Genomic DNA, 24,918 nt, shown 5'->3' on the forward strand with positions numbered 1-24,918 from the left:
TAGAGGTCTTTAAATGCATATCAGTTACTTTGGTATGGATGTGATTTTTTTCTGACATACACATTAGTGAGTTAGTGAAATACATGCTTAGATTACATGAGTATTATGATTAGTTTTTAAATACCTTGAACTTGGGTTTTACATTCTTCCAGAACATGGCATGTCTGGAATCTCAGGAGAGTCTTAGGGCGAGGCAGTGCTGTGTGGACTACTGTGAACTGTACATGTCCCTTCCCTGCAGCTCACAAGTGCTTTGCTACAGTGAAAACCTCACTTGGTCATCCTAAGGAACTTTGCCAAAACTTTGTAATTGTAATTGTAAATTTTAGATTGGTTACATTAAAAGGACAGAGAATAATTCTTTTCAAGACTCATGATAAACAGAAAATGATGGTTATTTTTAGCTACAATCTTCAAGATTAAAATTCTTTAAAAATGTGACATTTACAAATTAATTTAAATATTGTGGCTCAGGAACAATGGAGAGTTAATTATTTGTAGACCCAGAGCCCATGGGTTTGGAATTAGAATGCTGCAGGAGGCATGCTCTGTCACAGGAGCACCCTCCCTGCCTCTTGTCATGTTCTGGTATTCTTGGCCCTAAAAGGCCAATTTTGACCTCTGTCTGTACTCTTGTGTGTCCTTGTTTTTCTTGTTCTGTATCCCACATAGATGGCTATTCTTGGATTAGGGATCACTTTTATCTAAGTTGAATTCACCATGAGGTTATTTTAGCAAATACCCATAATCAGTTAAAGTTACTTTTTGAGGTCCTAAGTGAGTAAAAATTTTCTTTTGCTGCTATTTTTCCCAAGGGGATACAATTAGATTTTTGTACTGACATTAGTCTTGTTTGGCTATGTGACACTAGAGTTACGTATTCTTCCTAGATCTTAACAGCAGCACTTTGTAGGTGAAAGAAATTGCTCATTTTATTGAGTATATAACTTATTATTTTTATAAACTCATGTGTTACATTTGAGTGTACATATTTCTTAAAACAGAACATTGTGATTATAATACTTTTTCTAAGTATTTATGTCCTGGTTAAGTTATGAAATGATTGCATTTTGAGACAGTCACATGACCCTTTTCTGAGTAGCTACTACCTGTAAGTGATCCTTTACAGCATCTAGTTCTTTGCTAGTAGGATCAAGGACCAATCAACCTTTTTTCTTTCCACAGCAAGATGTGAGTGAGTTTACACACAAGTTACTGGATTGGTTGGAAGATGCCTTCCAAATGAAAGCTGAAGAGGAAACGTAAGTCACTATGATGTTTAACAGTGGGGAAGTCAGTAAGTGACAGTCATGTTGTTCTGTTGGTGCAGTACAAATATGCAACCAAGAGAGACTTTTGGGAGTCCCAGTGGTATCTGTATTATGAAAAGGCTGTTTAGAAGCTACAGTAACAAATTTCAGGTATCTGTCAGTTTCTACTGTCATGTGTGATATAAGATCTAAAATTCAGTTCTTGAAAGTACTAATCTTGCAGCCACATGTTTTTCCTGCATTCAGGTTTTCTTGAGGGAGAAGGGGTTAGTTGGGCATAAACTTAAAAGTACTTTCCTTTATATTAAGTCCTTTCTGTGCACCTGAGGACAGGATGAACAGTTCCTCCTCCAGACTCATGTTGTTCATTCTCCATCTAAGCACAAAGCCTTGACTGTTTTGTGTGTGTATATGGGGACTGGGACTGGTCAGCCGGGGGGTGGGGGTGGGTGCCTTCCTAAAAGGAAGATTGGAGCTTGACAAGCCTCCTGAGACCACACTCACTCCTCACTATTTGATCCTTTATGTTTTTTCCATGATTTTTTTTATTTTAAGATTTGTTACACTTATTTAATGTGTATGAATGCTTTACCTGCATGTATGTATATGAAGCACATATTTTTGCATTGCCTGTGGAGTGCAGAAGAAGGTATCAGTGTCCAGAATTAGAGTCCGAGGTGGCTTTTCGTAACCAAGTACATTTTAGGAACTAACTTCAGGTTCTCTGCAAGAGCGGCAAGCACTGTTAGCTGCTACACCATCTCTCCAGTGCCACTTTTGGATATTTTCTTTAGACAATCACTTAGACTGCTACTAAAAGGCTCTCACGAAATCTGCAGCATGCTTTAAAGAATATGTAGAATACAGGTGGAAATCCTAGGCTCAAAAATATTGCCTTCCTTCCATTTTTCTGTAAATAACTTCCTTCTATTATCTTTTGTTTAAATTTTTTCAGCCTTTCTGTTTTGTAAAGGCCATGATAACATGGTTTGCAGTGAATTTAAATCATTTGAAATATTTCATTGATCTTTTAAGGAAAAATTTAAAGGAGTTATACCCGGAAATTTCAGACTAAAGCATCCCCTAAATCATTTAAATAATCCATTTAGATTTTTTTGCCTTGTGTCTAAAAAATCAATTAAAAACAATTGAAAACAAGGTCCCAGCCCTTTAGTGTCTGTGGGCTCCTCAGTAACCTCCCCTGCAGCAGTGTATGGTCTCTTAAATGCTGGTGACTCTCTAGTGGTGCTGATGCTGAGCTAGGATGCTTTGTTTTAGATCCCAGAAGATTATCAGGGCACATCTACCTCGAGCAGCAGCACAGAACCTTTGACGTTTGCACAATTTAATGTAATTCTGACCTAAGTTGTTTTCACAATAATGGCAGAAATTTGGGGTGAAGCATAAGCTGGAAAAAACCCTAATGGTTTTAGTTCTGCAGAATGCCAGCAAGGAATAGTGAGTTGCTTGGAGACCACTGTCTGGGAATTGAAAGCAAGCTCAGAGAAACTCACCCAGAGTTTAATTTTACTTCAGGCCCAAGTTTAATCAGAGATGCTTCTAATGCAGTAGGTTGTGATTAACTGGCCAGTGTGTTAAGACCTAGAGATAACGGAGTGCTCAGCACTAAGTGGGAGAGCTGCACCACTCTTCAAGGGTCATTTCACAGCCCAGAAGGCGGAGGGGCACAGAGTGGAAGATCCAGAGAATGAAACATGGCAACAGAAAAGGCACTTGCTTACACGGCAGAGCCTTTGCCCTCAAGAACTCAATGTAGATCCTAATCTGCACGAGGTTGGGCCCATCAACATTTCATTGTGGACTTGATGTGGGAATTAAGGGACCTTGGGCATTTAACAGTTGGTAGGGACAGGACATCACTTTCTTTACTGTAGCATCTGATAATTTGCTCTTTCTTCAATAAATAACCTCTTAGTCATGCTCTGCCAAGAAACTGGAGTTATCCCCAGGGGATCACACACAGATGCCTTGAATGTCGGAAGTGACTTATTAAGAGAAAGCACTTTAGTGGGTGAGAAGTGAAAAAGTAAAATTCATTATGTAAGTACATAAAATTATAAACAATTGAAATTAAAAAGAAAATAGTCAATATTTGTATTGCTAATAAAAATACACAACCAATTAAAACAAAAAAGTAAAATTAATTTAGTACCAAGTCTGTAGTATTTGATGGAAAAAAATTAAACATTTTGTAAACTGTTTCAGGTATAGGCATTTTAAAGCTGCTTTCTTTTTGGTTTGTAGAGAAGTTTAAGACATTGGCTACCCTGTCATCAGGTGTCCCTTTCTGTCCATCCAAACTCTTAGTGTGCATTTTTTTTTTGAGATCATCAGCATGCAGCTGAACAGATGATAACAACACTTTTCTGACTGAGTATGGCTCTGGGAATATGGTTTGCTGTGTAACTGCTAAGGCCTGTGAACCCTGTTCCCAAGGCTGGCTTCTGTGTTAGCTTCATCTTAACTATGTACCCAAAACTTCTATCAAAGTCCAGCACTGAATCTGCTCTTGATGTTTCTGAGACCTAAGACCTAGCATCCAGAGAAGATGCCTTTGCAGTAAAATTCTCGACTTACGTTGGTGTGTTCACAGTTTTGAATATATTTCTTGATGCTGTATTTTTTTTCTAAGTGACTTATTATGTGTATGAATGTATGCATACCATGTAAGGGCCAAAAGATATTGTTGAAATCCTGAGACTTGAATTACAGGTTGCTGTTAGATGCCATGAGGATGCTGGGAAATAAACCTATGGCTTCTACAGGAACAGCAAAAGCATTCTTAAACACTGAGCCATCTTCAGACTCTTTGTTTTTGTTTTTGTTTTTTGTTTTTTCAAGACAGGGCTTCTCAGCGTAGCCCTGGCTGTCCTGGAACTCACTCTGGCCTAGACCAGGCTGGCCTAGAACTCAGAAATCTGCCTGCCTCTGCCTCCCATGTGCTGGGATTAAAGGCGTGCGCCACCACTGCCCGGCTATCTTTAGCCTCTTGATGCTACATCTTTTGGAGTGTTATATACCTTTTGGGTTCAGTTACATGCATAGACACATTGTGTGTTTGTTTGTGTATGTCTGTCCCATTTCTTCTTTTAGGAAGTTATGAAGGTTACTTTTAAAATTTAACCTGAAACAACTGAGATCCCTCTGAGTAGAGCACCTTGACTGAAGAAGTATCTAGATCAGGTTGCTGTGTGAGCAGGTGTGGGGAATCTCGTGTGCATCAAGGTGGGAAGACCTTCCCTGAATGTGGGCAGCTCCATAGCAGAGATTAAGCCCTCAATGGTGTAACAGTGAAGAAAGCTAATGTAAGCAGGCACACGAGGGCAGCAACTTTTCTGTGGCTCTGACTAGGTATGATGGGAGCAGCTCTCTGAAGCTCCTGCCTTGGTCACTGTTCTGAAATGCTGGGTTTCTAAGCCAAATAAACCTTTTCTCTCCATAAGCTGCTTTTTGGTCTGGGTATTTTATTGCATCCACAGAAATTAACATAAAACAGAAGGCTTGAGTTAAATTGTAGTGTTTTGATATTGTCTTCCTGTTCGTTTACTCTGCCTTTTACATTTGCTATTGTTCAAATGTCTTCCTCTGGTGATACCTTGATTGGTTCCTTGAAGAGAAGATTAGTGAAAGCTGAGTTGGGTTCTTTACATTGTTCTTCGCTCTTGTTTCGTTCCCTGTCCAGTCATGTCCTGGAAGTGGGCTGGTCCACCAGATCGCAGTGTTTCCAAATGTGAGACTATTCCATGCCTGTGTTCGTTTCTTAGGAAATTTCATCTTTCTTGCCCTGTATGAGGTAGCCTTTCAATGGCCCAAAGTAGTTGCATTAGTCAGGGTTCTCTAGAGTCAGAGAACTTAAGGGTAGTTTCTATATAGTAAGGGAATTTATTTGTGACTTACAATCTGTAGTCCAACTCCCAACAATGGTCAGCAGGAGCTGTGAATGGAAGTCCAAGGATCTAGCAGTTGCTCAGTCCCTCAAGGCAAGCAGCTAAGAAGAGAGTGAGCCTTCCTTCTTCCAAAGTCCTTGTATAGGTTTCCAGCAGAAGGTGTGGCCCAGGTTAAAGGTGTGTGCCACCACATCTTTAATCCCAGATGAGCTTGAACTCCCTGTCTTAATCTTCTGGAATTTATAGCCACTGTACTTCAAGATCTCCAAGCCAAGATCCAGGTCAGAAATTTGTATCTCCCAGCTCCAGATTAGGATCACAGGTGAGCCTTCCAACTCTGGATTGTAGTTCATTCCAGATATAGTCAAGCTGACAACCAGGAATAGCCACTATAGTTGAATATAAAGTTAACAGAGTTGAGTGTTAATTACACCTTATTATAAACCATTGCTCTTGGAGGTTCTAGTAATGTGATGCTTCCTCTGAAATTCCTAGTTTTTCCTCTCAGGTAACCATCATAGAACATATCTGAAAGCATACCTACTCAATCATCTTTTATCTATTATAACCTTCTACCTTCCACAGTTTATTTAACTTAACAGTTTACTTAACCCTTCTTTTCCCTACTAATTTTTTATTTTTGTTACATTTCTTTGATCCTACTTATGGTTTCTAAACTAATGCCCAAGTTTGTCTTTTTACTAAAATGTTAAGAAAAGATATTTCTTGTTTACATCTTAAGTTTCATCAGAAATATACCTTCATTTACTTTTGAGTAGTTTTAAATTCTTTCTGGTGACGTTAGGCTGATTTGAGATGCCTTGCAGTACCCATCATGAGGAGCATTCTCTGTTTTGCCAGTAAAGCCAGAGTTTAAGTATGTAGAGGAGTGATCCTGTTTTTTCATTGATAAGAAAGTAGCCTATTGCCCTGCAGTTCTGCATGTATTATCTTTGAGGCAGAGGCCATAAACACCTAGAGAGACACTCACTAGAGCTTTCCCAATTATTGATTTACCTGCTCTAGACCATGGTGTTCTTCTGTGATAGCCTTTCTGTTATAGCCTCATTCATACTCCAATGATATTCTTAGTGCTTCCTTCAGCGAAGTTTCTTTTGACTGTGAATTTGGTAGTAAGCTTTATTTCCTCTACCTTCCTACTTTTTATTTCTCCTTGATTTCCTTTCAGTTGTATTTCTCCTATTTCTACTGAAGTGAGCACAGTTTGGAATCCATTTTCTGAGGCTTAGAGTCTAGAGCATCTGGGAGAATGCAACAAAGACCATAGCAGACATTTTCCTAAACCCCATACCAGGGAAAGCTGTGTAATTCTTCAGTGCAGAGCATGGCAGAATTCACACACACAGTTTGGAAGAAGTAGTAAGCATTCAGAATTAGTATAGGCATTGATTCCTAGTTGCTTCTGCAAAGTTATGGAGTCAAAATCATCAGATAGGTCATTATTCTTTCTAAGAGTTAATTTTTGTAATAGGAAAGGAGAAAGGCCTAGAATGTTGATTTTTCTACACAGAAATGTCTATTCATATTAGTAATCATATGCAAAGAGTCAGAGTTTTTGGGTGTTTTCTTCTATGTCAAATCAGTCTCCAGAAACTTTGATTTTCACAGTTTAGAAAAATATTTATTATAAAAATGTCTAGAGATTAAATCATTCCAGTGTTTAAACACCTTTAGTTTATGAGGTGTTAGCTGGTAGGGCTATATAATTGTGTGGGTGACAGCCCCCAATCTAATGATTTCTACTGTTTCCTTTCATGCCCTCAGTGTGTATGTCAGGTTCCTTACTCTACTTAGGGCTTCAAAGCAACAGAAATCTCTGCTAGGCATAAGCTCACACTCAGCACACAGTGTCAACCTGGCAGTGGAAATTAACACTAACTCTTGAGATTTCTGCCCAGCAAGCAGGATTTCATTGCACTTTTGCCTCCATTGTACTTGTGAAAGCAAGTTATATAGCTTGCCTTATTTTAGCTTGAATCAGAACACTTCTCACACTTAAGGCCGCTGAAATAAATGATTCCAAGCAATGTGAAGTTAACGTCTTTGTGCATTGTTGATATACGAAATCGTATAACAAAGAACATACAGTGGTAGTTCTCCAAAAGATTAAAAATAGATATTTTAAATCTGCATCTTGTGGGCATGTGTAGGGCATTGGTCTGATCAGGCAACCTAGGTCCAGTTGAGTAATAATCCTAGAACCCAGAACCACCCAGTGGACAATTTCTGTTCACAAGGGATGGTAGGAGTTCAACTGTAATTCCTGGGACCTTGGCTCAGGTTTCAGTCACAACCTCTCACAGCTGCCCCCACAGGAGATGTGTGCTCTATCAGATAGACAATGCCCCAAGCTCCCAGCACTCTAGCTGGATCCTACCCCCCAGTCATCTGGCCCCAGCCAGGCTTGCCTTGCCTCATACGATATAAGAGATGGTCTGCCTCTCCTCTCTCTCTTGCCCTCTTTCCCCTCTTGCTCTTTGTCCTCTCTCTTGCCCTTTTTCTCTCTCCTGCTCTTTGTTCTCTCTCTTGCCTTCTTGCTCTCTTGCTTTCTTTCTTTCCTTTCTCTCTCCTTCTCTTTTCCTCTCCTTCCTCTCCTTTCTTTCTCTTTCCTATAATAAAATATCTCACTTATGCATTGCCTCCTTGTAACTAACATGGTGTACAGCCCTCAGCAGCAAAGAGCTCCAGACAGCAGCCGAGAGCCCAGGTATCAGCAGCATAGAGCCCCAGGCCTCAGGAGAGAGACAGGCCCACAGGCATGTGTACTAGTGTGTTGAAAACAGTCTGAAGAAGCATTTATATACCCATGCTACAAAAGTTGCATGCCCATTAGCCAAATCTCCACTGATAAAGTGAACAGAATGGTGTATTATCCAGCTTCCAGTAAATGGACATTCTGGTGCTTCATGGATGGACCTTGAAGTCACATTAAGTGAAGTTAAATTAATCATAGAACAGACAAGTACTAAGTCATTTACACATGAGGCATCAAGTTGTCACCCTCAGACACAGAAGCACATAGAGAATGGGATTGTAGTAGAGCCTGAGGGTCTTACATGGGTCTAAGGATCTTGTGATGACCTGTGTCACACACTGAGCAAGAACACAGTGGTTGTTTCTTTCATTGAAAGTAAAACAATAGAACTTCACAAGCCAGATTTATTAATTTAAACACAAAATTAAGAAAAAAAATTCATCTAGTTGTGAATACATCTCAACATTTTTTATAGAATAGTGTCTGTTAAAGGAAAATAGTATCTTTTCAAGGTGCTTAATAGAAGTCCTAAAAAGATAATGTAAAGATGCTGGTCTTCCTTGTTTCCTTCAAACTAAAAAGGAGCTATGTCATGCTGAGCAGCTTGGAACAACTACCTGACCACAGGGAAAGACACTCACACTGTGGGCCTCTGCTTCAGAGTCAGGGCATTAGCTTCCTCACTGGTGACAGTTACTGCATAGTTCCTATGACGTCTCTATGAAAGTGTGGGAAAAGACTTAGCTTCTTTTCCAGAAACCTATTTGGATTAAATACTCTCTTCTGTTCCCAATAAGGCCAGTGTCATAGAGGCCTGAACATCTGAGATAGAAATAGACAGTGATAACAGGAAGAGCACTGACCTTGTGAGTGGAGCTGGCTTCTCTTCTGTGTTGGCCCCTTGCAGTAACTCATTCAGCCTTTATATCTATCCTGCAAGCTCAATTACTGTAATTATCCTTAGCTGACAGGTGAAGAAATTGAAGAATAAATTTAAGTACTGTGCCCAGGGTGACACAGTAAATAACAGAGCTGTGTGTGTGATAGCCATGCAAATGATATCATCTTGCTATATATTGTTCCATGTAATGGTTACTTTTATGTTTTCTCAATTATTTAGGGGTCTAAAAGTTATAAACATATTTATATCTTTTAAACATGCTTTAGGGATGAAGAGAAGCCAAAGAACCCTATGGTAGAGTTGTTCTACGGAAGATTCCTAGCCATGGGAGTGCTTGAAGGTAAAGTTACCTGTTTGCTTTTCTTACAAGTCCGGATGTTTTCTATTGGCACTTTTCTCTTTGACTTTGTTTGCTGATGCTCTTTATTGATAACTGGGTCTACTCTTCTCCGAGCTGCTGCTTGATTAATGTCCCTGCAAATCATCCTCAGCATTTGGAAAACTTCCATCCCAATGACATAACTTCTGCTCCTCTCAGGCCCTTTCTGTTTTCACTCCCTTTACCTCCTGCTTTTCATTAAGATCACTCTTACACATACCTAAATTTGCCTTTCCCCCACCCCTCTGTTTGTTGTAAAACTCTTCACCATCCTTTTCCTGGTACTGAGTATGTAAGTGTTGCTGAGTAAAGCTTTCAAAGAGGATAGTTGTAATACTTTGTGTACTTGTATTGACAGTACAGAACTATGAACCGTGAGGTAAAGGAAGGAACTCAGAAGCGAACTCTATGTGCCCGCACTACAAAACTGCAACACTATACAGTCTGTTCTCCAATTCTTCAAATACTATTTCCATTTCCCTACTCACTGCAAATATAGCTTCTTTCTTTCTTCCTTTCTTTCTTTCTTTCTTTCTTTCTTTCTTTCTTTCTTTCTTTCTCATCTCATTCTTCTCATTCTCTGAGAAATATCTTTCCAATTTTCATGGCATTGAAGTCTGCAATGTCTACCCATACATTTCCAATATCTTAGTTTCTTTTTAAAAGAAAGTAATTCCCTCTGTATGTGAGCTGCAGATTTCATTAGCTCTACCTACTCACACCTTCACCACATTCTTTCCATCTTTCTCTTTAGAAACTAGGAACATGGGAGAACTATCTCTCCATGCTCTTAGACCATGTTCTCATGCTCTCATGTGGCTTTATTTCATCCACTCCCCTTTCTGAATCCTTAACTTCCTTCTCTCCCTTGTAGTTCACCTCAGTATTTCTATGTGTTCTGCTACTTCTTATCACAGCAATTAAAAAAAAAAACAAAGCACTAATTCCTACTGAAAAGAATGTATGCCCCTTTTAGTGAGGAGATGGTTTCATCTGATTGCTCTATATTTTTTACACACCTTGGTTTAGTTGCTGGCTCCACAATTCTGAAAAAGGAAAGACCTTGTGAAGTTATTGATTTTCTACCTATGAGCAAATTCATTAAATCCAGCTTAGTTCTTATCGATATATTAATGCATTAGGGATTGACTTTCCTCCTCTTATTTATCTTGCCTCTTCCTTAAAAACAAAGTTCTCTGGCCTCTGGGACACTACATTCATTTTAGAAGGTGTGTGTGTGTGTGTGTGTGTGTGTGTGTGTGTGTGTGTGTGTACGAGCATACGTGTGCATGTTTCTTATTGTATGTGAAAGTAGGTTCCTCAGGGCTTGGTATAATGTCCCTTTCTTTTCAATAGTTCCCTAGACAGTCATATTCACACAGTGATATCGCACTATTAGGAAGAAAGGACTTAGGGAAGAGTCATACTCAATTCTTGAAATGGTCTCCTGGTCATTCTGAATCAGTGACTTTTACTGCTGCAGAACAGAGAGGGAAAGTAGTCCTAGACTTAAACATTCAATCCCTAGAAACCATCCATTGTCCATGGGAGGAATGTGGAACTCTGTAATCTTCAATTTTCTGATGTGCTGTCTGCATCCTGTCTACAACCCAGCCACATAACCCTGCCCATGCTCCATTTTGAATATTACGCGTGTGTGTGTGTGTGTGTGTGTGTGTGTGTGTGTGTGTGTGTGTGTGTGCGCGTGTGCGTGTGCGTGTGCGTGTGTGTGTGTGTGTGTGTGTGTGTGTGTGTGTATTTCTACCAAAGCAAGCCACAGGACTTATAATTCTATAGCTCCATGGATATGACTGTTCTGTGTTTCTATTTTACTGAATACAATTAAAGAAAATTATAAGCAAGACTGGAAGACATTATAAGTCTTGACATTCCCCCGCCCTCCTAACTACATTACATCTCCACGATGTTCTTATCTTTCTTTGCTTCCTTAAACATGCCAAGTTTTGGAGTCTTAATATTATGACTTTGCTGTTCCTTAGCCAAGAGTACTCCACAGACCAACAATCTGGCCTAGTTACCTTCTACTTACTCTTCAAGTTCAAATCTCAGTTTAAATATCAACTTCCTGCGGGAGTCTTCACTGCCCTACTGTCTGTTCCTAACACTAGGTTAGCTCTTTTATACTCTCTTATCCATAACAATTGTCTTACTGAATCATTATGTGGCTTGATGGATGTTTGTGATGTCTTCCAATGAACCTGAATTACATACACACACACACACACACACACACACACACACACACACACACACACACAAGTTTATGTGTGCATATATATACACAGTGTTAGAGCAATATCTTATCTTTAGAGCTCATATACATGTCAGTTATCATTACTGTCTGTGACTAGGTATGAATGAATACACATGTATAATATGTATATGCCACTGGAAAGCTCTACTACTATTCAATTATCACACATGCATAAAAATTCATATGTGTATGTGTGTGTATGTAGGAAAGTTCTACTTACCCATTATCCTCTGGAGCACAATCACTGGTATTCTTTCAGGTTTGGGAAAGAATCAATATATACCATATATTCACTTACCTTTTGTAACTGAAAACTAAGTTGAAGAACATTAATTAACTTCTCCAATCATCCTACAGGAAAAAAATTTGAGAACACTGAAATGTTTGGTCAGTATCCACTTCAGGTCAATGGATTCAAAGACCTGCACGAGTGCCTGGAGGCTGCAATGATTGAGGGGGAGATCGAATCCTTACACTCAGATAACTCAGGAAAGTCAGGCCAGGAGGTGAGTTCGCCATATCTATTTTCCTCCTCCTTCCCATTCTCTTTCAAATGGCCTAATGCAAATTCAAGAGTTTGATCACATAGCTAAGAATGACAGACAAAATATTCAAAAATATACTTGCGTTTAATATGCTAATTTAAGACATATTTGTAAAACTTGTACAGAATATTTGTATGTAATTTATGTTAAAATTCAAATTCAAAATTTTTATGTCTCTACTCTTTGTCTTTTTGTCTATCGTGAGGACATCATTTCATGTTTTATGATTTCCCATTAAGGTAGTGGTCATTAACAGCATGGTAGTTAACTTAAAAATGAAAATATACTGGTCACTTTTGACCTAAGCCCATGTTCACACATGAACTTGTGTCTGGTTCTGTATAGCAACCCAGGCTCCTACAGAGCAGACATGTCTGTTCTTATGAGATTGCTATTTGATTGCATAAGGTAAAATGGAAGATCCTACGTTTTTGTGAAAGAACTGACTTTAATATGCCCCAAACCTGTTTATCTACATTGGCGATTTAATTTCCAAAGCCAACAGTTTCCTTCTCTCTTTGGTACCATCCATGTATCTACCGATCTGTATCCACCTAATGTGGAAGGTATACACTACGGAAACCAGCACAAATCATTGTCTTCCAAATCAGTCACTGTGAAGCTATGCTGATTGATATCTGGACATATGCTCCAGTGTGAGGATATATGGATCTTCACTGTGTTATTTCCTGTTACATATTTAGTGGACAAGATAGGGACAACTGCAAATTGAATGCCATAATTCATATGAAGTTTCTCAGATTCTAGCAAAATAATTTGTAGTTACTAATCAGCTGCTTAAGAAGTCCAGAGTGATCCTGAGCTGTTGGTGCATGCTTTTAATCCCCATATTACAAAGGAGGAGGCAGGAAGATCACTAATTCTAGGCTAGCCTGGGGTCCAGACATGATTCAAGACAGCCTGGTCTTTGAGATCCTTTGACCACTTCTACTTCCCATACCCAACCCCCAAAGAAGCACTGTATGATAATGTTAATTTATATTAATAAGAAATGGGTACTTGATTCTTTGGAATAAATTAATATATTGTGCTGAAAAAATATATATGCTACTATACTTTAAACACTACTGGTTCAGGGCTAGGTACACAACTAATGATTCCTTAAAGTAAATTTTGGAAACATCTTTTTTTATTATTTAATCTTGTTGTCTATGTTGTAGACATAGATAGTGAAATCTTTTCACCTTATAGTAGAACAGAAGTGGCTGTTGCTGATGGAGAAAATGCATTCCAAATACAGGCATGCTACCCAATGCTCTATGAGCATCCTTTAATGAGTTACAGAAACTGTGTGGGAGACTCCTATCACAGTTTGGGTCACCTCACTTTTCTCAGTCACTGTAGGTTCTCATCAATTAAAGTGTATCTCAAGTTAGTTACAAAGATGATATTTAATGTATTGAGGTAAAATAAGGAAGTAACGCTTCTAAAACTATACTTGCCTGATTGATTATCACAAAATGGTGTGTGGAATATTATCCTAAGGAATCAGTCAGAACTTTATTTATGAGATATCAGAGACAATGTTTTAATTTTTATCTAACTTTAGATATGGTCAAGAAGTAAAGAGTAGGACCTGGAGAGATGCCTTAAAAGATAGGAGCATGTGATGCTGTTCCAGTTCTGAGTTCAGTTCCAAGCTTCCACGTCAGGAGAATCACCCCCTCCTGTAACTCCATCTCCAGGAAATCAGTCCAGGCCCCATGACAGACATAGACATGGACAAAGACATGGACAGGGTCGAAGACACAGACACACACACATAAATAAAAATGAAAATAAATCTTGAAAAAGAACTATTTCACATGCTATCATGTGGCTTTAGATCTTTACATCTTTAGATGCTTATTATATTAGGTTTTGTTGACTCTTATAAATGATGTTTCTTATATTTTAACTGGGGAAACCTTACTCATGTTCAATTTAACCTCTGCTTAGCCAGTAATCATTAGTGTTTGGGGAGCAATAAAGAGACACACATAAGTATTTACTTTTAGTACCTTCACTTGGAAGCAAGAGCCATCATCAAGATTCTAGTCCATCCCATTTTCCTTTGCCTGCAATGTGTATTCCTGTATTTGCTCAGATTAATGTCACTGAGGGGTGAATGGTTCCATTTTTTTGGCACTGGAAGCTATGATACCTATAATGTGGGTACCAGCACTTCTTTTAATAGTCTCTTGTTGCGGGGCTTATAAATATAAATACTTAAGAATATTTGTCATTTCATACCTCTGTATTTGTTGGTTTGTGAATGTAAATATTTCACTTTTAAAACAAATAGTATTCTTTTGTAAAACTTAAACTTGTTACATGAAAACAAGCTTTTTGAAAATGTTAAATTTCATGGGTCACTAAACAGCTGCCAAACTTTGTGTGTGGGACGTGAGTCGGTAGGACACACTCAGAGCAATAGGAAATTTAACTATTAATCACTAGTTTATATTTGAAAGTTTTTACAAGTATAAATTCTGTTCACGGATGAGAAATCTTTATCATACATTAGTATAATGTGTAGTTGTAAGATCCAAGGTAAAAATAGGAAGAAAAAAGAGGAAATAGGAAGATAATGTTTTTCCAAGTTTAGGATGAGAACAGTGAGCATTTGTACCAGGCAAGTATTCTTTCCCTGTGAGTCAGGTGGTGGACTTGGCAGTCTGTTTGGTCTCAGTAACTGTCACTCAGTATGCAAGAAGAGAAGACCTAGCTCTGGAGTTCTTTTCTCCAAGTTAGAGTTTGGAATGTTACAACTGTGGATGACAAGCAGTGTGTAGACAAGGTTTCCCTCTGTCCTCTGATGTAGACAAAGGCCATGGGGACTTCAGAAGTTCCACTGTATGGAAGCCATCATAGTCCCTCTGTGTGCTGTAGCACAGTGATGTCAGTGCCAGGGTCATACCCCGTCCTAAAAACTGTGATGGAGTAGCGTAAAAACTGACCAAGTGTCTGTTCTCATTTTCTTTCAGCATTGGTTCACTGAATTGCCACCTGTATTAACATTTGAACTGTCAAGATTTGAATTTAATCAGACATTGGGGAGACCAGAAAAAATTCACAATAAACTAGAATTTCCCCAAGTTTTATATCTGGACAGGTATGATTTGTACAACATGTGGTAGGTTTGTAAAAATTGTTATTTCCTTCAAGCTAAGGTTTGCTGATACTTGATATTTCTGCCTTATTACCTGCTAAGAGAATATATTCATTTGTATCTTATAAATACATAGTTATAAATGTAAATATATTAAATGTTAAAGTATTTTTGTGTTTTATATCTGATATCTTATAAAACTTCAGTTGATCTCTTGTAATAATAATTAGATTTAGCATCATACAGGTTTCCAAGATATTTGGAAACACTAATGATGGCTATTTTTTTTTCCTTAATAGGTATATGCACAGAAACAGAGAAATAACAAGAATTAAACGTGAAGAGATCAAGAGACTTAAAGATTACCTCACAGTATTACAACAAAGATTAGAGAGGTATTTCAGCCTTCATGAAATTATTACAGGAAAACATGATTGGTGACTACCTAGATTATTCATTTTCAACATGCTTCAGTAACTTATAATGTATATGAAGTATATAATCCTTCCGAATTTAATTTTGATTAAATATTTTAGAAACTAGATTGCATCCTTAGTAGGCCTTAGATGATTATTTTAGAAATTAAAATTAAAGATGTGATTAACAGCAGCTTGTGCCCCTGGTGCGGTAGGTGGAAGTCAGGAGGTTAGTGCAGAGCACAGGGTGAACTGGATTGAGAGGAGTGGCGGCTGAGTGAGAGGATTTGAACTCTTCCCGCCCAGGACTCTCAAGCTTCCCACAGTGAATCACTCAGAAAGAAGTTGGGCAGCGAATGGAGGGTGCGCAGCTCATAGAATTGTGTGCAGAGTGATGGGTGCTATCATGTACCATAAGGGAGAGGCTGTGTGTGCATATGTTCTTATAAGTCACAGCTCCATCAAATGTGGAATGTGGGTGCCATATAAGTCTACAGGATGAAATGCAGTTTGATTAATCCCAGTTGGTGACCTACAACTTTCTGAGTTACCTTTAATTTGCTCATTAATAACAGAAAATGTTGAGTGTGAACATATATTTCCAGTGAGCTTTAGTCTTAATAAGTTCCAGTATGTGTATGGAAAGTATTCACGGGGTAATAGATGATAAAAGTGACTACCTTGACCCCGAGGCTAATGCAGAATTCAGAGATGAGAATGTTTGCAGATGGTCCTGAATTTGTTTTGGGGCAGTTTAGAACGGCATCTTAGGTGTGGCCATGCATAGGACTTGCGATTTTGATCAGCTTTGCTGTCCTTCCTTCCTTCTGAGAACATTTAGTCCGTTCCTCAATTTTGTATTGAGTTTTACCTTCTTTATTAGAAAAGTAAGCAAGTTTCATTGCTGTCTTATTATCAATGTGTTGTCTTATTTTATAAGACTTCAAGCCACAATTTATGTTGACAATATAGGTAAAATGTGTATATTTTATTAATAGATATTTAAGCTATGGTTCCGGTCCCAAAAGATTCCCACTGGTAGATGTTCTACAGTATGCATTGGAGTTTGCCTCCAGTAAACCTGTGTGCACCTCTCCTGTTGATGACATTGATGCTAGTTCTTCAACGAGCAGCTCCATACCATCACAGTCACTACCAAGGTAAGTGGATCAACCTGGCTCCTTATTCGTTAGCAGTTTAGTAGGTCTGTGTCTATCTGTTGGAATCTTTATATATTTTTCTCTGGTCAGAATTATACCTTGCAACGTTTTGGTTTGTAGTTTCTGAACATCGTGTAATATGTCAATAATGTTTTTAGAGTAGAATTTGTTTCTGTTAATGCAAATTGGTATTAGTGAGAGATCTTTAGTTATAATTTGCAGTAGATTTTCCATTTAAAAATAAGAAGACATTCTTACTTTAAATCCACAGTTTTTTCCTCATAATAAGATTTTAGTCTTCCTGTACTAAATGTCTCATCAGGATATTTGTCATTTCCTCTTGAAATGATGAGGGACTTGGATGCTATCTGTATATGTGGCTTCAGTTTGGAAGGTTAACCAGTAGTGTATGCTTTGAAACCACAGCACAACAGAACAACAGGGACCCCCTGCTTCAGACCTGCCCAGTTCATCACCTGCATCAGGTGCTGCTCTGTCCTTGAGGTCAGTGATACACAAACCCTTCACTCAATCTCGGATACCTCCAGATTTGCCCATGCATCCGGCACCAAGGCACATCACAGAGGAAGAACTGTCTGTGCTGGAGAGCTGTTTACATCGCTGGAGGACGGAAATAGAAAATGACACACGAGGTAAGAAGCTTGCAGAGTGTGGCTGCGGTCGCTTCAGATGATGTTGTATACTGATAGGGAAAAATCACTTAGATTTCATTTTTAAACACTTGTATTTTTTTCCTTTTAAAAAATCTTTTCTGAAAAGATTTTGTGGGAGACACTGATCTAGCTCTCCATTTTTTTATTTTCTGTTAGTGTCAGATCACAGGAACCAAAGGGTTTCCACAGATTACTTAGCTGATTAATGATGTAACAGATGGTCTGATTTGCCAGTTTAGTGTTCTAAATTTATATCAAACTGGTATTCACAGCTACTCCACTGGGGAAATGTCATAGAGCCTCAGAATTTGTACATACTAGTTCTGAACTCCATCTGATGCTTGCATAATGAAGAGGGGAAATCTCTTTTCCTTTAGGTAGAACCATTTAAAAAGTGAATTTTTATTTTTGTTTGTAACTGGACATTTAATCATGCTAGAGATGCCCCCATCTTCAGCCTCATTGCTTAATCTAGTCTAAGAGATTTATAGATATGATCCATGGACCCAGTGCCAGTCTATATGAGTTTTTCAGGAGGTATGCAGCAAAATAAGGATTTGGTGTGTGGGAGTATATATGGAAGAACACACGTATTGCTGAGCTATCTTTCTTTCTTGAAAGAGCTTTTTTTAAAAATTCATTTCTTTAACTGTTAAAATAAACTTTTTGAAGTAGATTATGATTATTTTACATGTTAAAATATCTTACTAACTCTAAACTTCAGGTACCAGGAATATAGAAATTATAATTTGTATTAAAAGAATGTAGTTACATTAAATAGCACTAGCTGCCTTTTTTTAGATAGCCAAATTGCCTCTTTATGGATAAGAATAAATAAAGAACAGTCCAGTTTAATAGAGTAGGTACTTGCATTGTTAGCCTTAGTAACTAAAGAATTTCTATTACTATTGTGCATATTTAAAATATCTTTCAAAATTAAAACTTGCTTATATTTATTAAACATAGTTTAACTATGTAATGGTTAATAGTAGTTTATTGGATATTGTGTGGAGCATTGAATAATTCCCTTCTGGACACTGCAGATTGTATTTGTAATTTTACATTCAGAAAGGTAGATGCTGATAAATTTTTGACAGTCAGGTACTGCCCAAAGGGAGAAAACAAATGAAAATGTTTGAAATAATATTAAGAGAAAACAGACACATGGAGGTTAATGACTACAGGCATGAGAGAGGAATTAAGTTGGTCACTTAATTCACAGTAGCACAAATAACTAAATAAAATGTACTTTCAAATGGACGAACTTGTGAGTCTCTACCTGGAAGAGAAAGAGCATGAGGTCACTCTTGGTCATTTTTGATAGATGAACCTAGGGAACATTCATGTCTTAAGACTTACTTGGGATTCTTGTTTTCTGTCTTTAATTCCTATACAACATACTAGCATTGACACATACTAGCACTGAATTTTATATGATTGTGGAGTATTCCAATGCAGGAATAATAATTTAATATTCATGTATTAGCTGCAGAAAATGTTGGCCTATTACATATATATGTATATACATTACATTATATATATAAAATATTCTTAAATGAATAGAGAAGGCTTCTTAAGATACCATTTCTCAACTAAAGTATATAGGTTTCAAATTTTTGAATGTTTTAAAATTGTTCTGTGTGAGAGAGAATACTTTCAGGAGACTCCCAAACCCTGAGTATATTTTATTTACTCTGGATTAGTCTTGAAGGCAATAAATAGCATTTCAGTGTCTTGATTTGCTTTACCTTCATTATGAGTGCATTGATTGTACTTTCTTAAATGTCTTATTTATTTTATTTTCCTCTTTTGTATACATTTTTGGACAGTTTAATATATACCAAAAAACCCAAATATATATTATTCCCTGTAACAACTTGTGAAGCAGGTCATTAACCTATTTTTTTATAGTAAGCAATTTTTCTAATTTTTATTTCATCAGAGAAAAAGTCCTCAGCTAGACATTAGTCTTTTTGCCTATAGTGCATGCTATAGGTATTACTATTCTAGTTTGTCATTGGCCTTTATGCTGGTTTTTTAATTTACTTTTGTTATTGTTTTTAATTTTTAATGTTGTGTGTGGGTGACTTGTTTCCATGTATGTTGTTACATCATTGTGTGCAGTTCCTATGGAGGCCAGAACTGGGCATCAGACCCCCCTCTAAGACTACCTTTAGGGAGTCACCATGTGTGTGCTGGGAATTGAACCCAGATCCTCTGGAGAACCAACCAGTGCTCTTAACCAATGAGTCATCTCTGTTGCACCTTGTCTTGGTTTTATGATGTTGATTAAAGTTTTAGATGTTTGTAGCTCTTACATTTATCCTTCATGGTTTCTTAATTTTTTATCAGCCTAAAATAGGTCTTCCCAGAATTTGAAGTTACTTTTTGTAGTAGCCTTTTCTGGCTTCTTCCTGATTCTCTTCAACTAATTAACAGTATATTATGATTCTATGATATTTTAATGTATTAATATTGACACCTTATTCATATTTAACAATTATGAAATAATGTAGCTGAGAACACCTAGTCTTTGAAGACTTTTATAGAATTCTTTTCTACTATAAGTACAAATAATGGGAAATGGAAGTTCCATTGTATGTTCTATTTCCCTTGACTACGTTAGTGTCCCAGTTGTGCATAAATGTGTGTGTGTGTGTGTTTGTGTGTGTGTATATGTGTATATATACACATATATATGTATAGTTGATTTTTTTCCCATAAATTCTCTACTATTATCTCTACATGTACAGGGAGGTGAGTATTAACATTCTTTGAAACCTTTGAAACCTGAGTATAGTTTGATTTTCTTGGCTCTGCATATTTCCTGAGTTGTTTTGTTTTCTTGCATTTTTAACTACTTTTGTTCTGAACAACATCTCATTTCACACAAACTACAATAATAACATCTTAAAGAATAGTCTAGAAAACTTATTTTCTTGCTAGTGTGATTATGAAAAACCTTTGGACCCTCTCTTATTAGTCTCAGTAGAAATCCAGGTGACCTTATCATCCATTAAGTCCCATCTTATATCCGTAGATCTGCAGGAAAGCATATCCAGAATCCATCGAACAATTGAACTTATGTACTCTGACAAATCCATGATCCAAGTAAGTGAAAGCTGAGCTGCCGATCCCTGTCACTGTTGCCACACTCCAGTTCACCTGTGTGCTCTTTGTAAGGACTTATTTTTAATTCTGTGTGTGTTTGTGTGTGCATTGGTGCCTTGGGAGGCCAAAGGTGTAGGGTGACTTTAGAGCTGGAGTTCTCGGCAGTTGTGAAGCACTGGATATGTGTGCTGAGACTAAACCCCAGTCCTCTGGAACAGCAACAAGGGCTCTTGACTGTTGAGTTCCATCCCCACCTTCATCCTACTGATCTCACACTAATGCTTGCTACATTCTTTGTCATACAACTTGGATATACTTTATTATAATTAATATATTTGGTATTATAGTATAAACTAAGGAGAAAACATTTCCGACAAAATTTTATAACAGATTTCCTTCATATTATACTAGGATATATTTTTTTAAATTTTACGATAAAATTTACAAGCAATTTTCCAAACTTATTCATTAAGAAAAAAAATATGTTCATAGGGAGAAAGTATATGACCATTTAAAGATAAATAATTTGGAAAGAAACTGAAGCCCAGTTAAACTTTAACCTCTTTCTGGGTGTGGTAGCAGTGCCTTTAAATCCAGCACTCGGGATGTTGAGGCAGGTAGATACATGTGGGAGGCAGGCCAACGAGGGTTGCATACTTAGAAACTGTTTCCAGCTGGGCGGTGGTGGCATACGCCATTAATCCCAGCACTTGGGAGGCAGAGGCAAGTGAATTTCTGAGTTGGAGGCCAGCCTGGTCTACAAATTGAGTTCCAGGACAGCCAGGGCTATACAGAGAAACCCTGTCTCGAAAAACCAAAATAAAAAAAATAAAAAAAAAAAAAAGAAACTGTTTCCAGAGAGCAACGAACATGAAAGCTTACTCTGGATATACATTGATTATGCAGTCTTGTTTTTTAGCTATCAGAACTGTGAAGACTGAGAGAAACCATGTATAAATGTCCACTGTAACTCCTTTGTTCAGTACAAAGAAGTAGTGGGCCAGCCATCAACATGCACAATCTACTTTCAGTTTTGAAAATGACTTTCTTTTACACATTTTGTATATATTTTAGTTTATTTAATTTCCATAGATTTTCCTCCCTGAATAAGTTTGCATGTGTTGTTTGCTTGTTCTGTTGTTTTCCTCAAAAACTTTAATCTCAGATACTTTTATCCTATTTAGAAAATGTGCCCCAGCTTTCCTTAAATAGGTCCTTTTCAGGTGTCTTTGGGAAATGCTTCACTAGACTGTATAATTCAATTCAACTTTGCTTTTCTTTGCATGACAGGTCCCTTACCGCCTCCATGCTGTCCTAGTCCACGAAGGCCAGGCAAATGCCGGCCACTACTGGGCGTACATCTTTGACCACCGGGAGAGCCGGTGGATGAAGTACAATGATATTGCTGTCACCAAGTCTTCATGGGAAGAACTAGTGAGGGACTCTTTTGGTGGTTATAGAAATGCCAGTGCATACTGCTTAATGTACATAAATGACAAGGCAAAATTCCTAATACAAGGTAAGATGGTGATGCCCTGTCATCATTGGTATTTAGAGATTACCTTTTATTTTCCATGCATGAGTATCTTACCTGCACGTATGCAAGGGCACTGTGTAAGAGCCTGGTGCCTGTCTACCGGAAGATAGGAGTGAATCCAGAGTCAGAGATGGTTGTTGTGAGCCACCTTGTGGGTGTTGGAAATGGAACCCAGGTATTCAAGAGGAGCAAATTGCTGAGCTGTGTCTCCAGTCCCACAGCATGGCAATTTTAAGTAAAGACTTTCCTATGATGATTTGACTGTGTGACGAATTCACACAGCGTGGAAAATTGCATTAAGAAGTGTTCCTGAGAAGCTGGAATGAGGAGGTAATACAATCTAAGCTGAAGTCCAGTAAAGAGACCATGTGGGGCAGTCACACTGTACTCACAGCTAATAACAAACATGAGTCTGAATGTGTTCCTCCATAGTGAGAGCTCCTTAGTCACTGCAACTACACACTGGCTGACTTTTGACAGCTGAGCCTAGCACAAAGGGCATTTGTTTTCTGGCCTCTAACATTTGCTCCAGTCTCATGACCATTTTCCAGTTTGAACTTTATATTCTTTACTGACATTTGAGCTTCAAGTCATCTCCTCTTGCACAGTTTTTTGTATACATCACAAACCATCAATTCAGGTGTTCTCAAAGCATATTTCTAGGTTGGAGAGATGGCTCAGTGGTTAAGAGCACTGACTGCTCTTCCAGAGGTCCTGAGTTCAATTTCCAGTAACTACATGGTGACTCATAACCATCTATAATGGGATTGGATGCCCTCTTCTAATGTGTCTGAAGACAGCTACAGTGTACTCATATACATACAACAAATGAATCTTTAAAAAACAAAACAAAATGTAACTCTTCCATCAGAGAGTTGTGTGTTTGGTTTAGCTTGAACACTGTAATCTCTTTGGCTCAAAAACAAAATCCCTGTGTCAATATACTGTAGTCTCTTATTTATGTTGTTCTAATGTAGGCTTTGCATAAAGAAAACACCAGTATATCCCTTCTATATGTAGCCAAGCAAGAAGCTTGGCTAGGCTGTCCATTTGTAACTAAAGTATAATATGGTAAGAAATCTTTAATCTCACTTGGGGGGTTTCTATCCCTGCCTTTGATCATTTAGTTCCCAGATAAAAGACAAAGCATTTTTATATTTGTAATAAGCCTTTAATGCACTACAGCTGGGGAGATATCTACCTACTCATCTATTAAAATCTGGCTCCCCATCAATAACCCCGAGTTATAAGTTGCCACATTCCAACTGGGTAGCCCTCCTGGCCATGTTCCTGACCTACTTGTGCCCTGGAATCTTCTCTCTCCTTCTCCTTCTGCCCCCTCACTCATGCTCAACCTGGTAACTGAAAAACCTGCCTACCTCTAATCCCTCCATTAATTGGCTGTAGCCATTTTTATTTAACCAACAATTTTAAATTAAGGAACAAGGTTTACATAACAAAAGATTGTAAATGTGGGGAATCACTCACAGGCCTAAATCTTTGGGTACAGAATTTAGCATTACAATACATAGCTACAGATCAAACTTCTACTGTGTAAGTTGACTATTTAAGTACTAGTTACACACTGTTTCAGAACATCTTGCTGTATCGAAATGCTTAATGGTTTATGTGATTTTATGTTGTATTTAACCCCTTAACATGAAAGACAGTTTTAGTTCTCCTTTGAGTGTGACAAAGTTAGCAGTTTCTTCTTACTTTGGTGAAAAGGTTACTTCCTGCATAATCAAAGATCAGATGTTTTCTTATAATTGCAAAGTGAGGTTTATGTACATGTTAGAATCACAAGACATTTTAATTAATTCTATATTGTATCTCTTCCTGCTCTTCAGATTCTAGAAACTTATCAGAAACTTTAGAATCATTTCAAATAATTATGTCTTTGAGCACTTTTTGACTTTTTAAGAAAGGGTAGGTAATATTGTTTGGTATGGTAACTGCATGTAATAACTAACATTACACTTGAAATGCATTTCTATTTTGAACTTTGCATTAGTCCCTTAATTCTTAATTTTATACTAGTTTTTGAAATGTGATTTTCAGAGGAGTTTAACAGAGAGACTGGGCAGGCCCTTGTTGGAATGGAAACGTTACCTCCAGATTTGAGAGACTTTGTGGAGGAGGACAACCAGCGCTTTGAGAAGGAGCTGGAAGAGTGGGACACACAACTCGCCCAACGAGCTCTGCAAGAAAAGCTCTTAGCTGCTCAGAAGCTGAGGGAAGCAGAGTCCTCTGCCACCACAGGTTTGTCCACTTATTTAGTTATATTGTATTATCGAGTATTAGCATTTATTTTTTATTTTGTTTTATTATAAATTGTGCCCACTATTATGTACAGTGGTAGAGCCCTGTGTTCTACACTCAATTTTTAAAAAAAGCAGAATAATGTCACTCAAAGCAAACATTTAAAACTCTTCCAAGTAAGTAGTATATAGGCCATGTAAGAAATCAAAGCATGAAGTTTAACTACAGTCAAGTATGAAGAAGCAGTAGAACTTAGCAAACTCTAACTCTCAGGATCACTGCAGGCCACAGCTTCCTGGATCACTGCAGATAGCTAAGATTCCTCTCTGTGCTTTGAGTTGTCTACTCTCCTTTGGCATGAAGTAACTATGATTAGGAAAGACACAAATTGGCTTTTCTGAGTCTATTAGGAAACAGCTCTCAATAGACAATACTAATCTACTCACTGTTACTATATAATACTGGAATAGCTATTCAGTTGTTTTTTCAAATATTTGACATTACAAAACAGGGTCGAGAATATAGCTCAATAGTTAGGTCCATGTGATTAATAGACGATTTTTAAAATGATAGAATAAAATTAAAAATTTA

At 37.7% G+C, this 24,918-nt stretch overlaps 1 protein-coding gene across 4 annotated transcripts in view; it reads left to right on the top strand.

Annotated features, from left to right (window-relative positions):
* The window catches only part of Usp25 (ubiquitin specific peptidase 25), a 107,532-nt gene that overhangs the window by 51,949 nt on the left and 30,665 nt on the right, over positions 1 to 24,918 (top strand). For all 4 annotated transcript variants that reach the window (XM_031364277.1, XM_031364278.1, XM_031364280.1 and 1 more), the window contains 10 exons: positions 1,186 to 1,262; positions 9,123 to 9,196; positions 11,868 to 12,016; positions 15,043 to 15,170; positions 15,467 to 15,562; positions 16,582 to 16,743; positions 17,170 to 17,396; positions 20,458 to 20,528; positions 21,819 to 22,047; positions 24,127 to 24,327. In XM_031364277.1, coding sequence (XP_031220137.1) covers positions 1,186 to 1,262; positions 9,123 to 9,196; positions 11,868 to 12,016; positions 15,043 to 15,170; positions 15,467 to 15,562; positions 16,582 to 16,743; positions 17,170 to 17,396; positions 20,458 to 20,528; positions 21,819 to 22,047; positions 24,127 to 24,327 — 1,414 coding nt within the window. The remainder of the gene's footprint in view (positions 1 to 1,185; positions 1,263 to 9,122; positions 9,197 to 11,867; positions 12,017 to 15,042; positions 15,171 to 15,466; positions 15,563 to 16,581; positions 16,744 to 17,169; positions 17,397 to 20,457; positions 20,529 to 21,818; positions 22,048 to 24,126; positions 24,328 to 24,918) is intronic.

This window comes from Mastomys coucha, unplaced genomic scaffold (genome assembly GCF_008632895.1).
Source record: "Mastomys coucha isolate ucsf_1 unplaced genomic scaffold, UCSF_Mcou_1 pScaffold12, whole genome shotgun sequence".
NCBI lineage: Eukaryota > Metazoa > Chordata > Mammalia > Rodentia > Muridae > Mastomys > Mastomys coucha.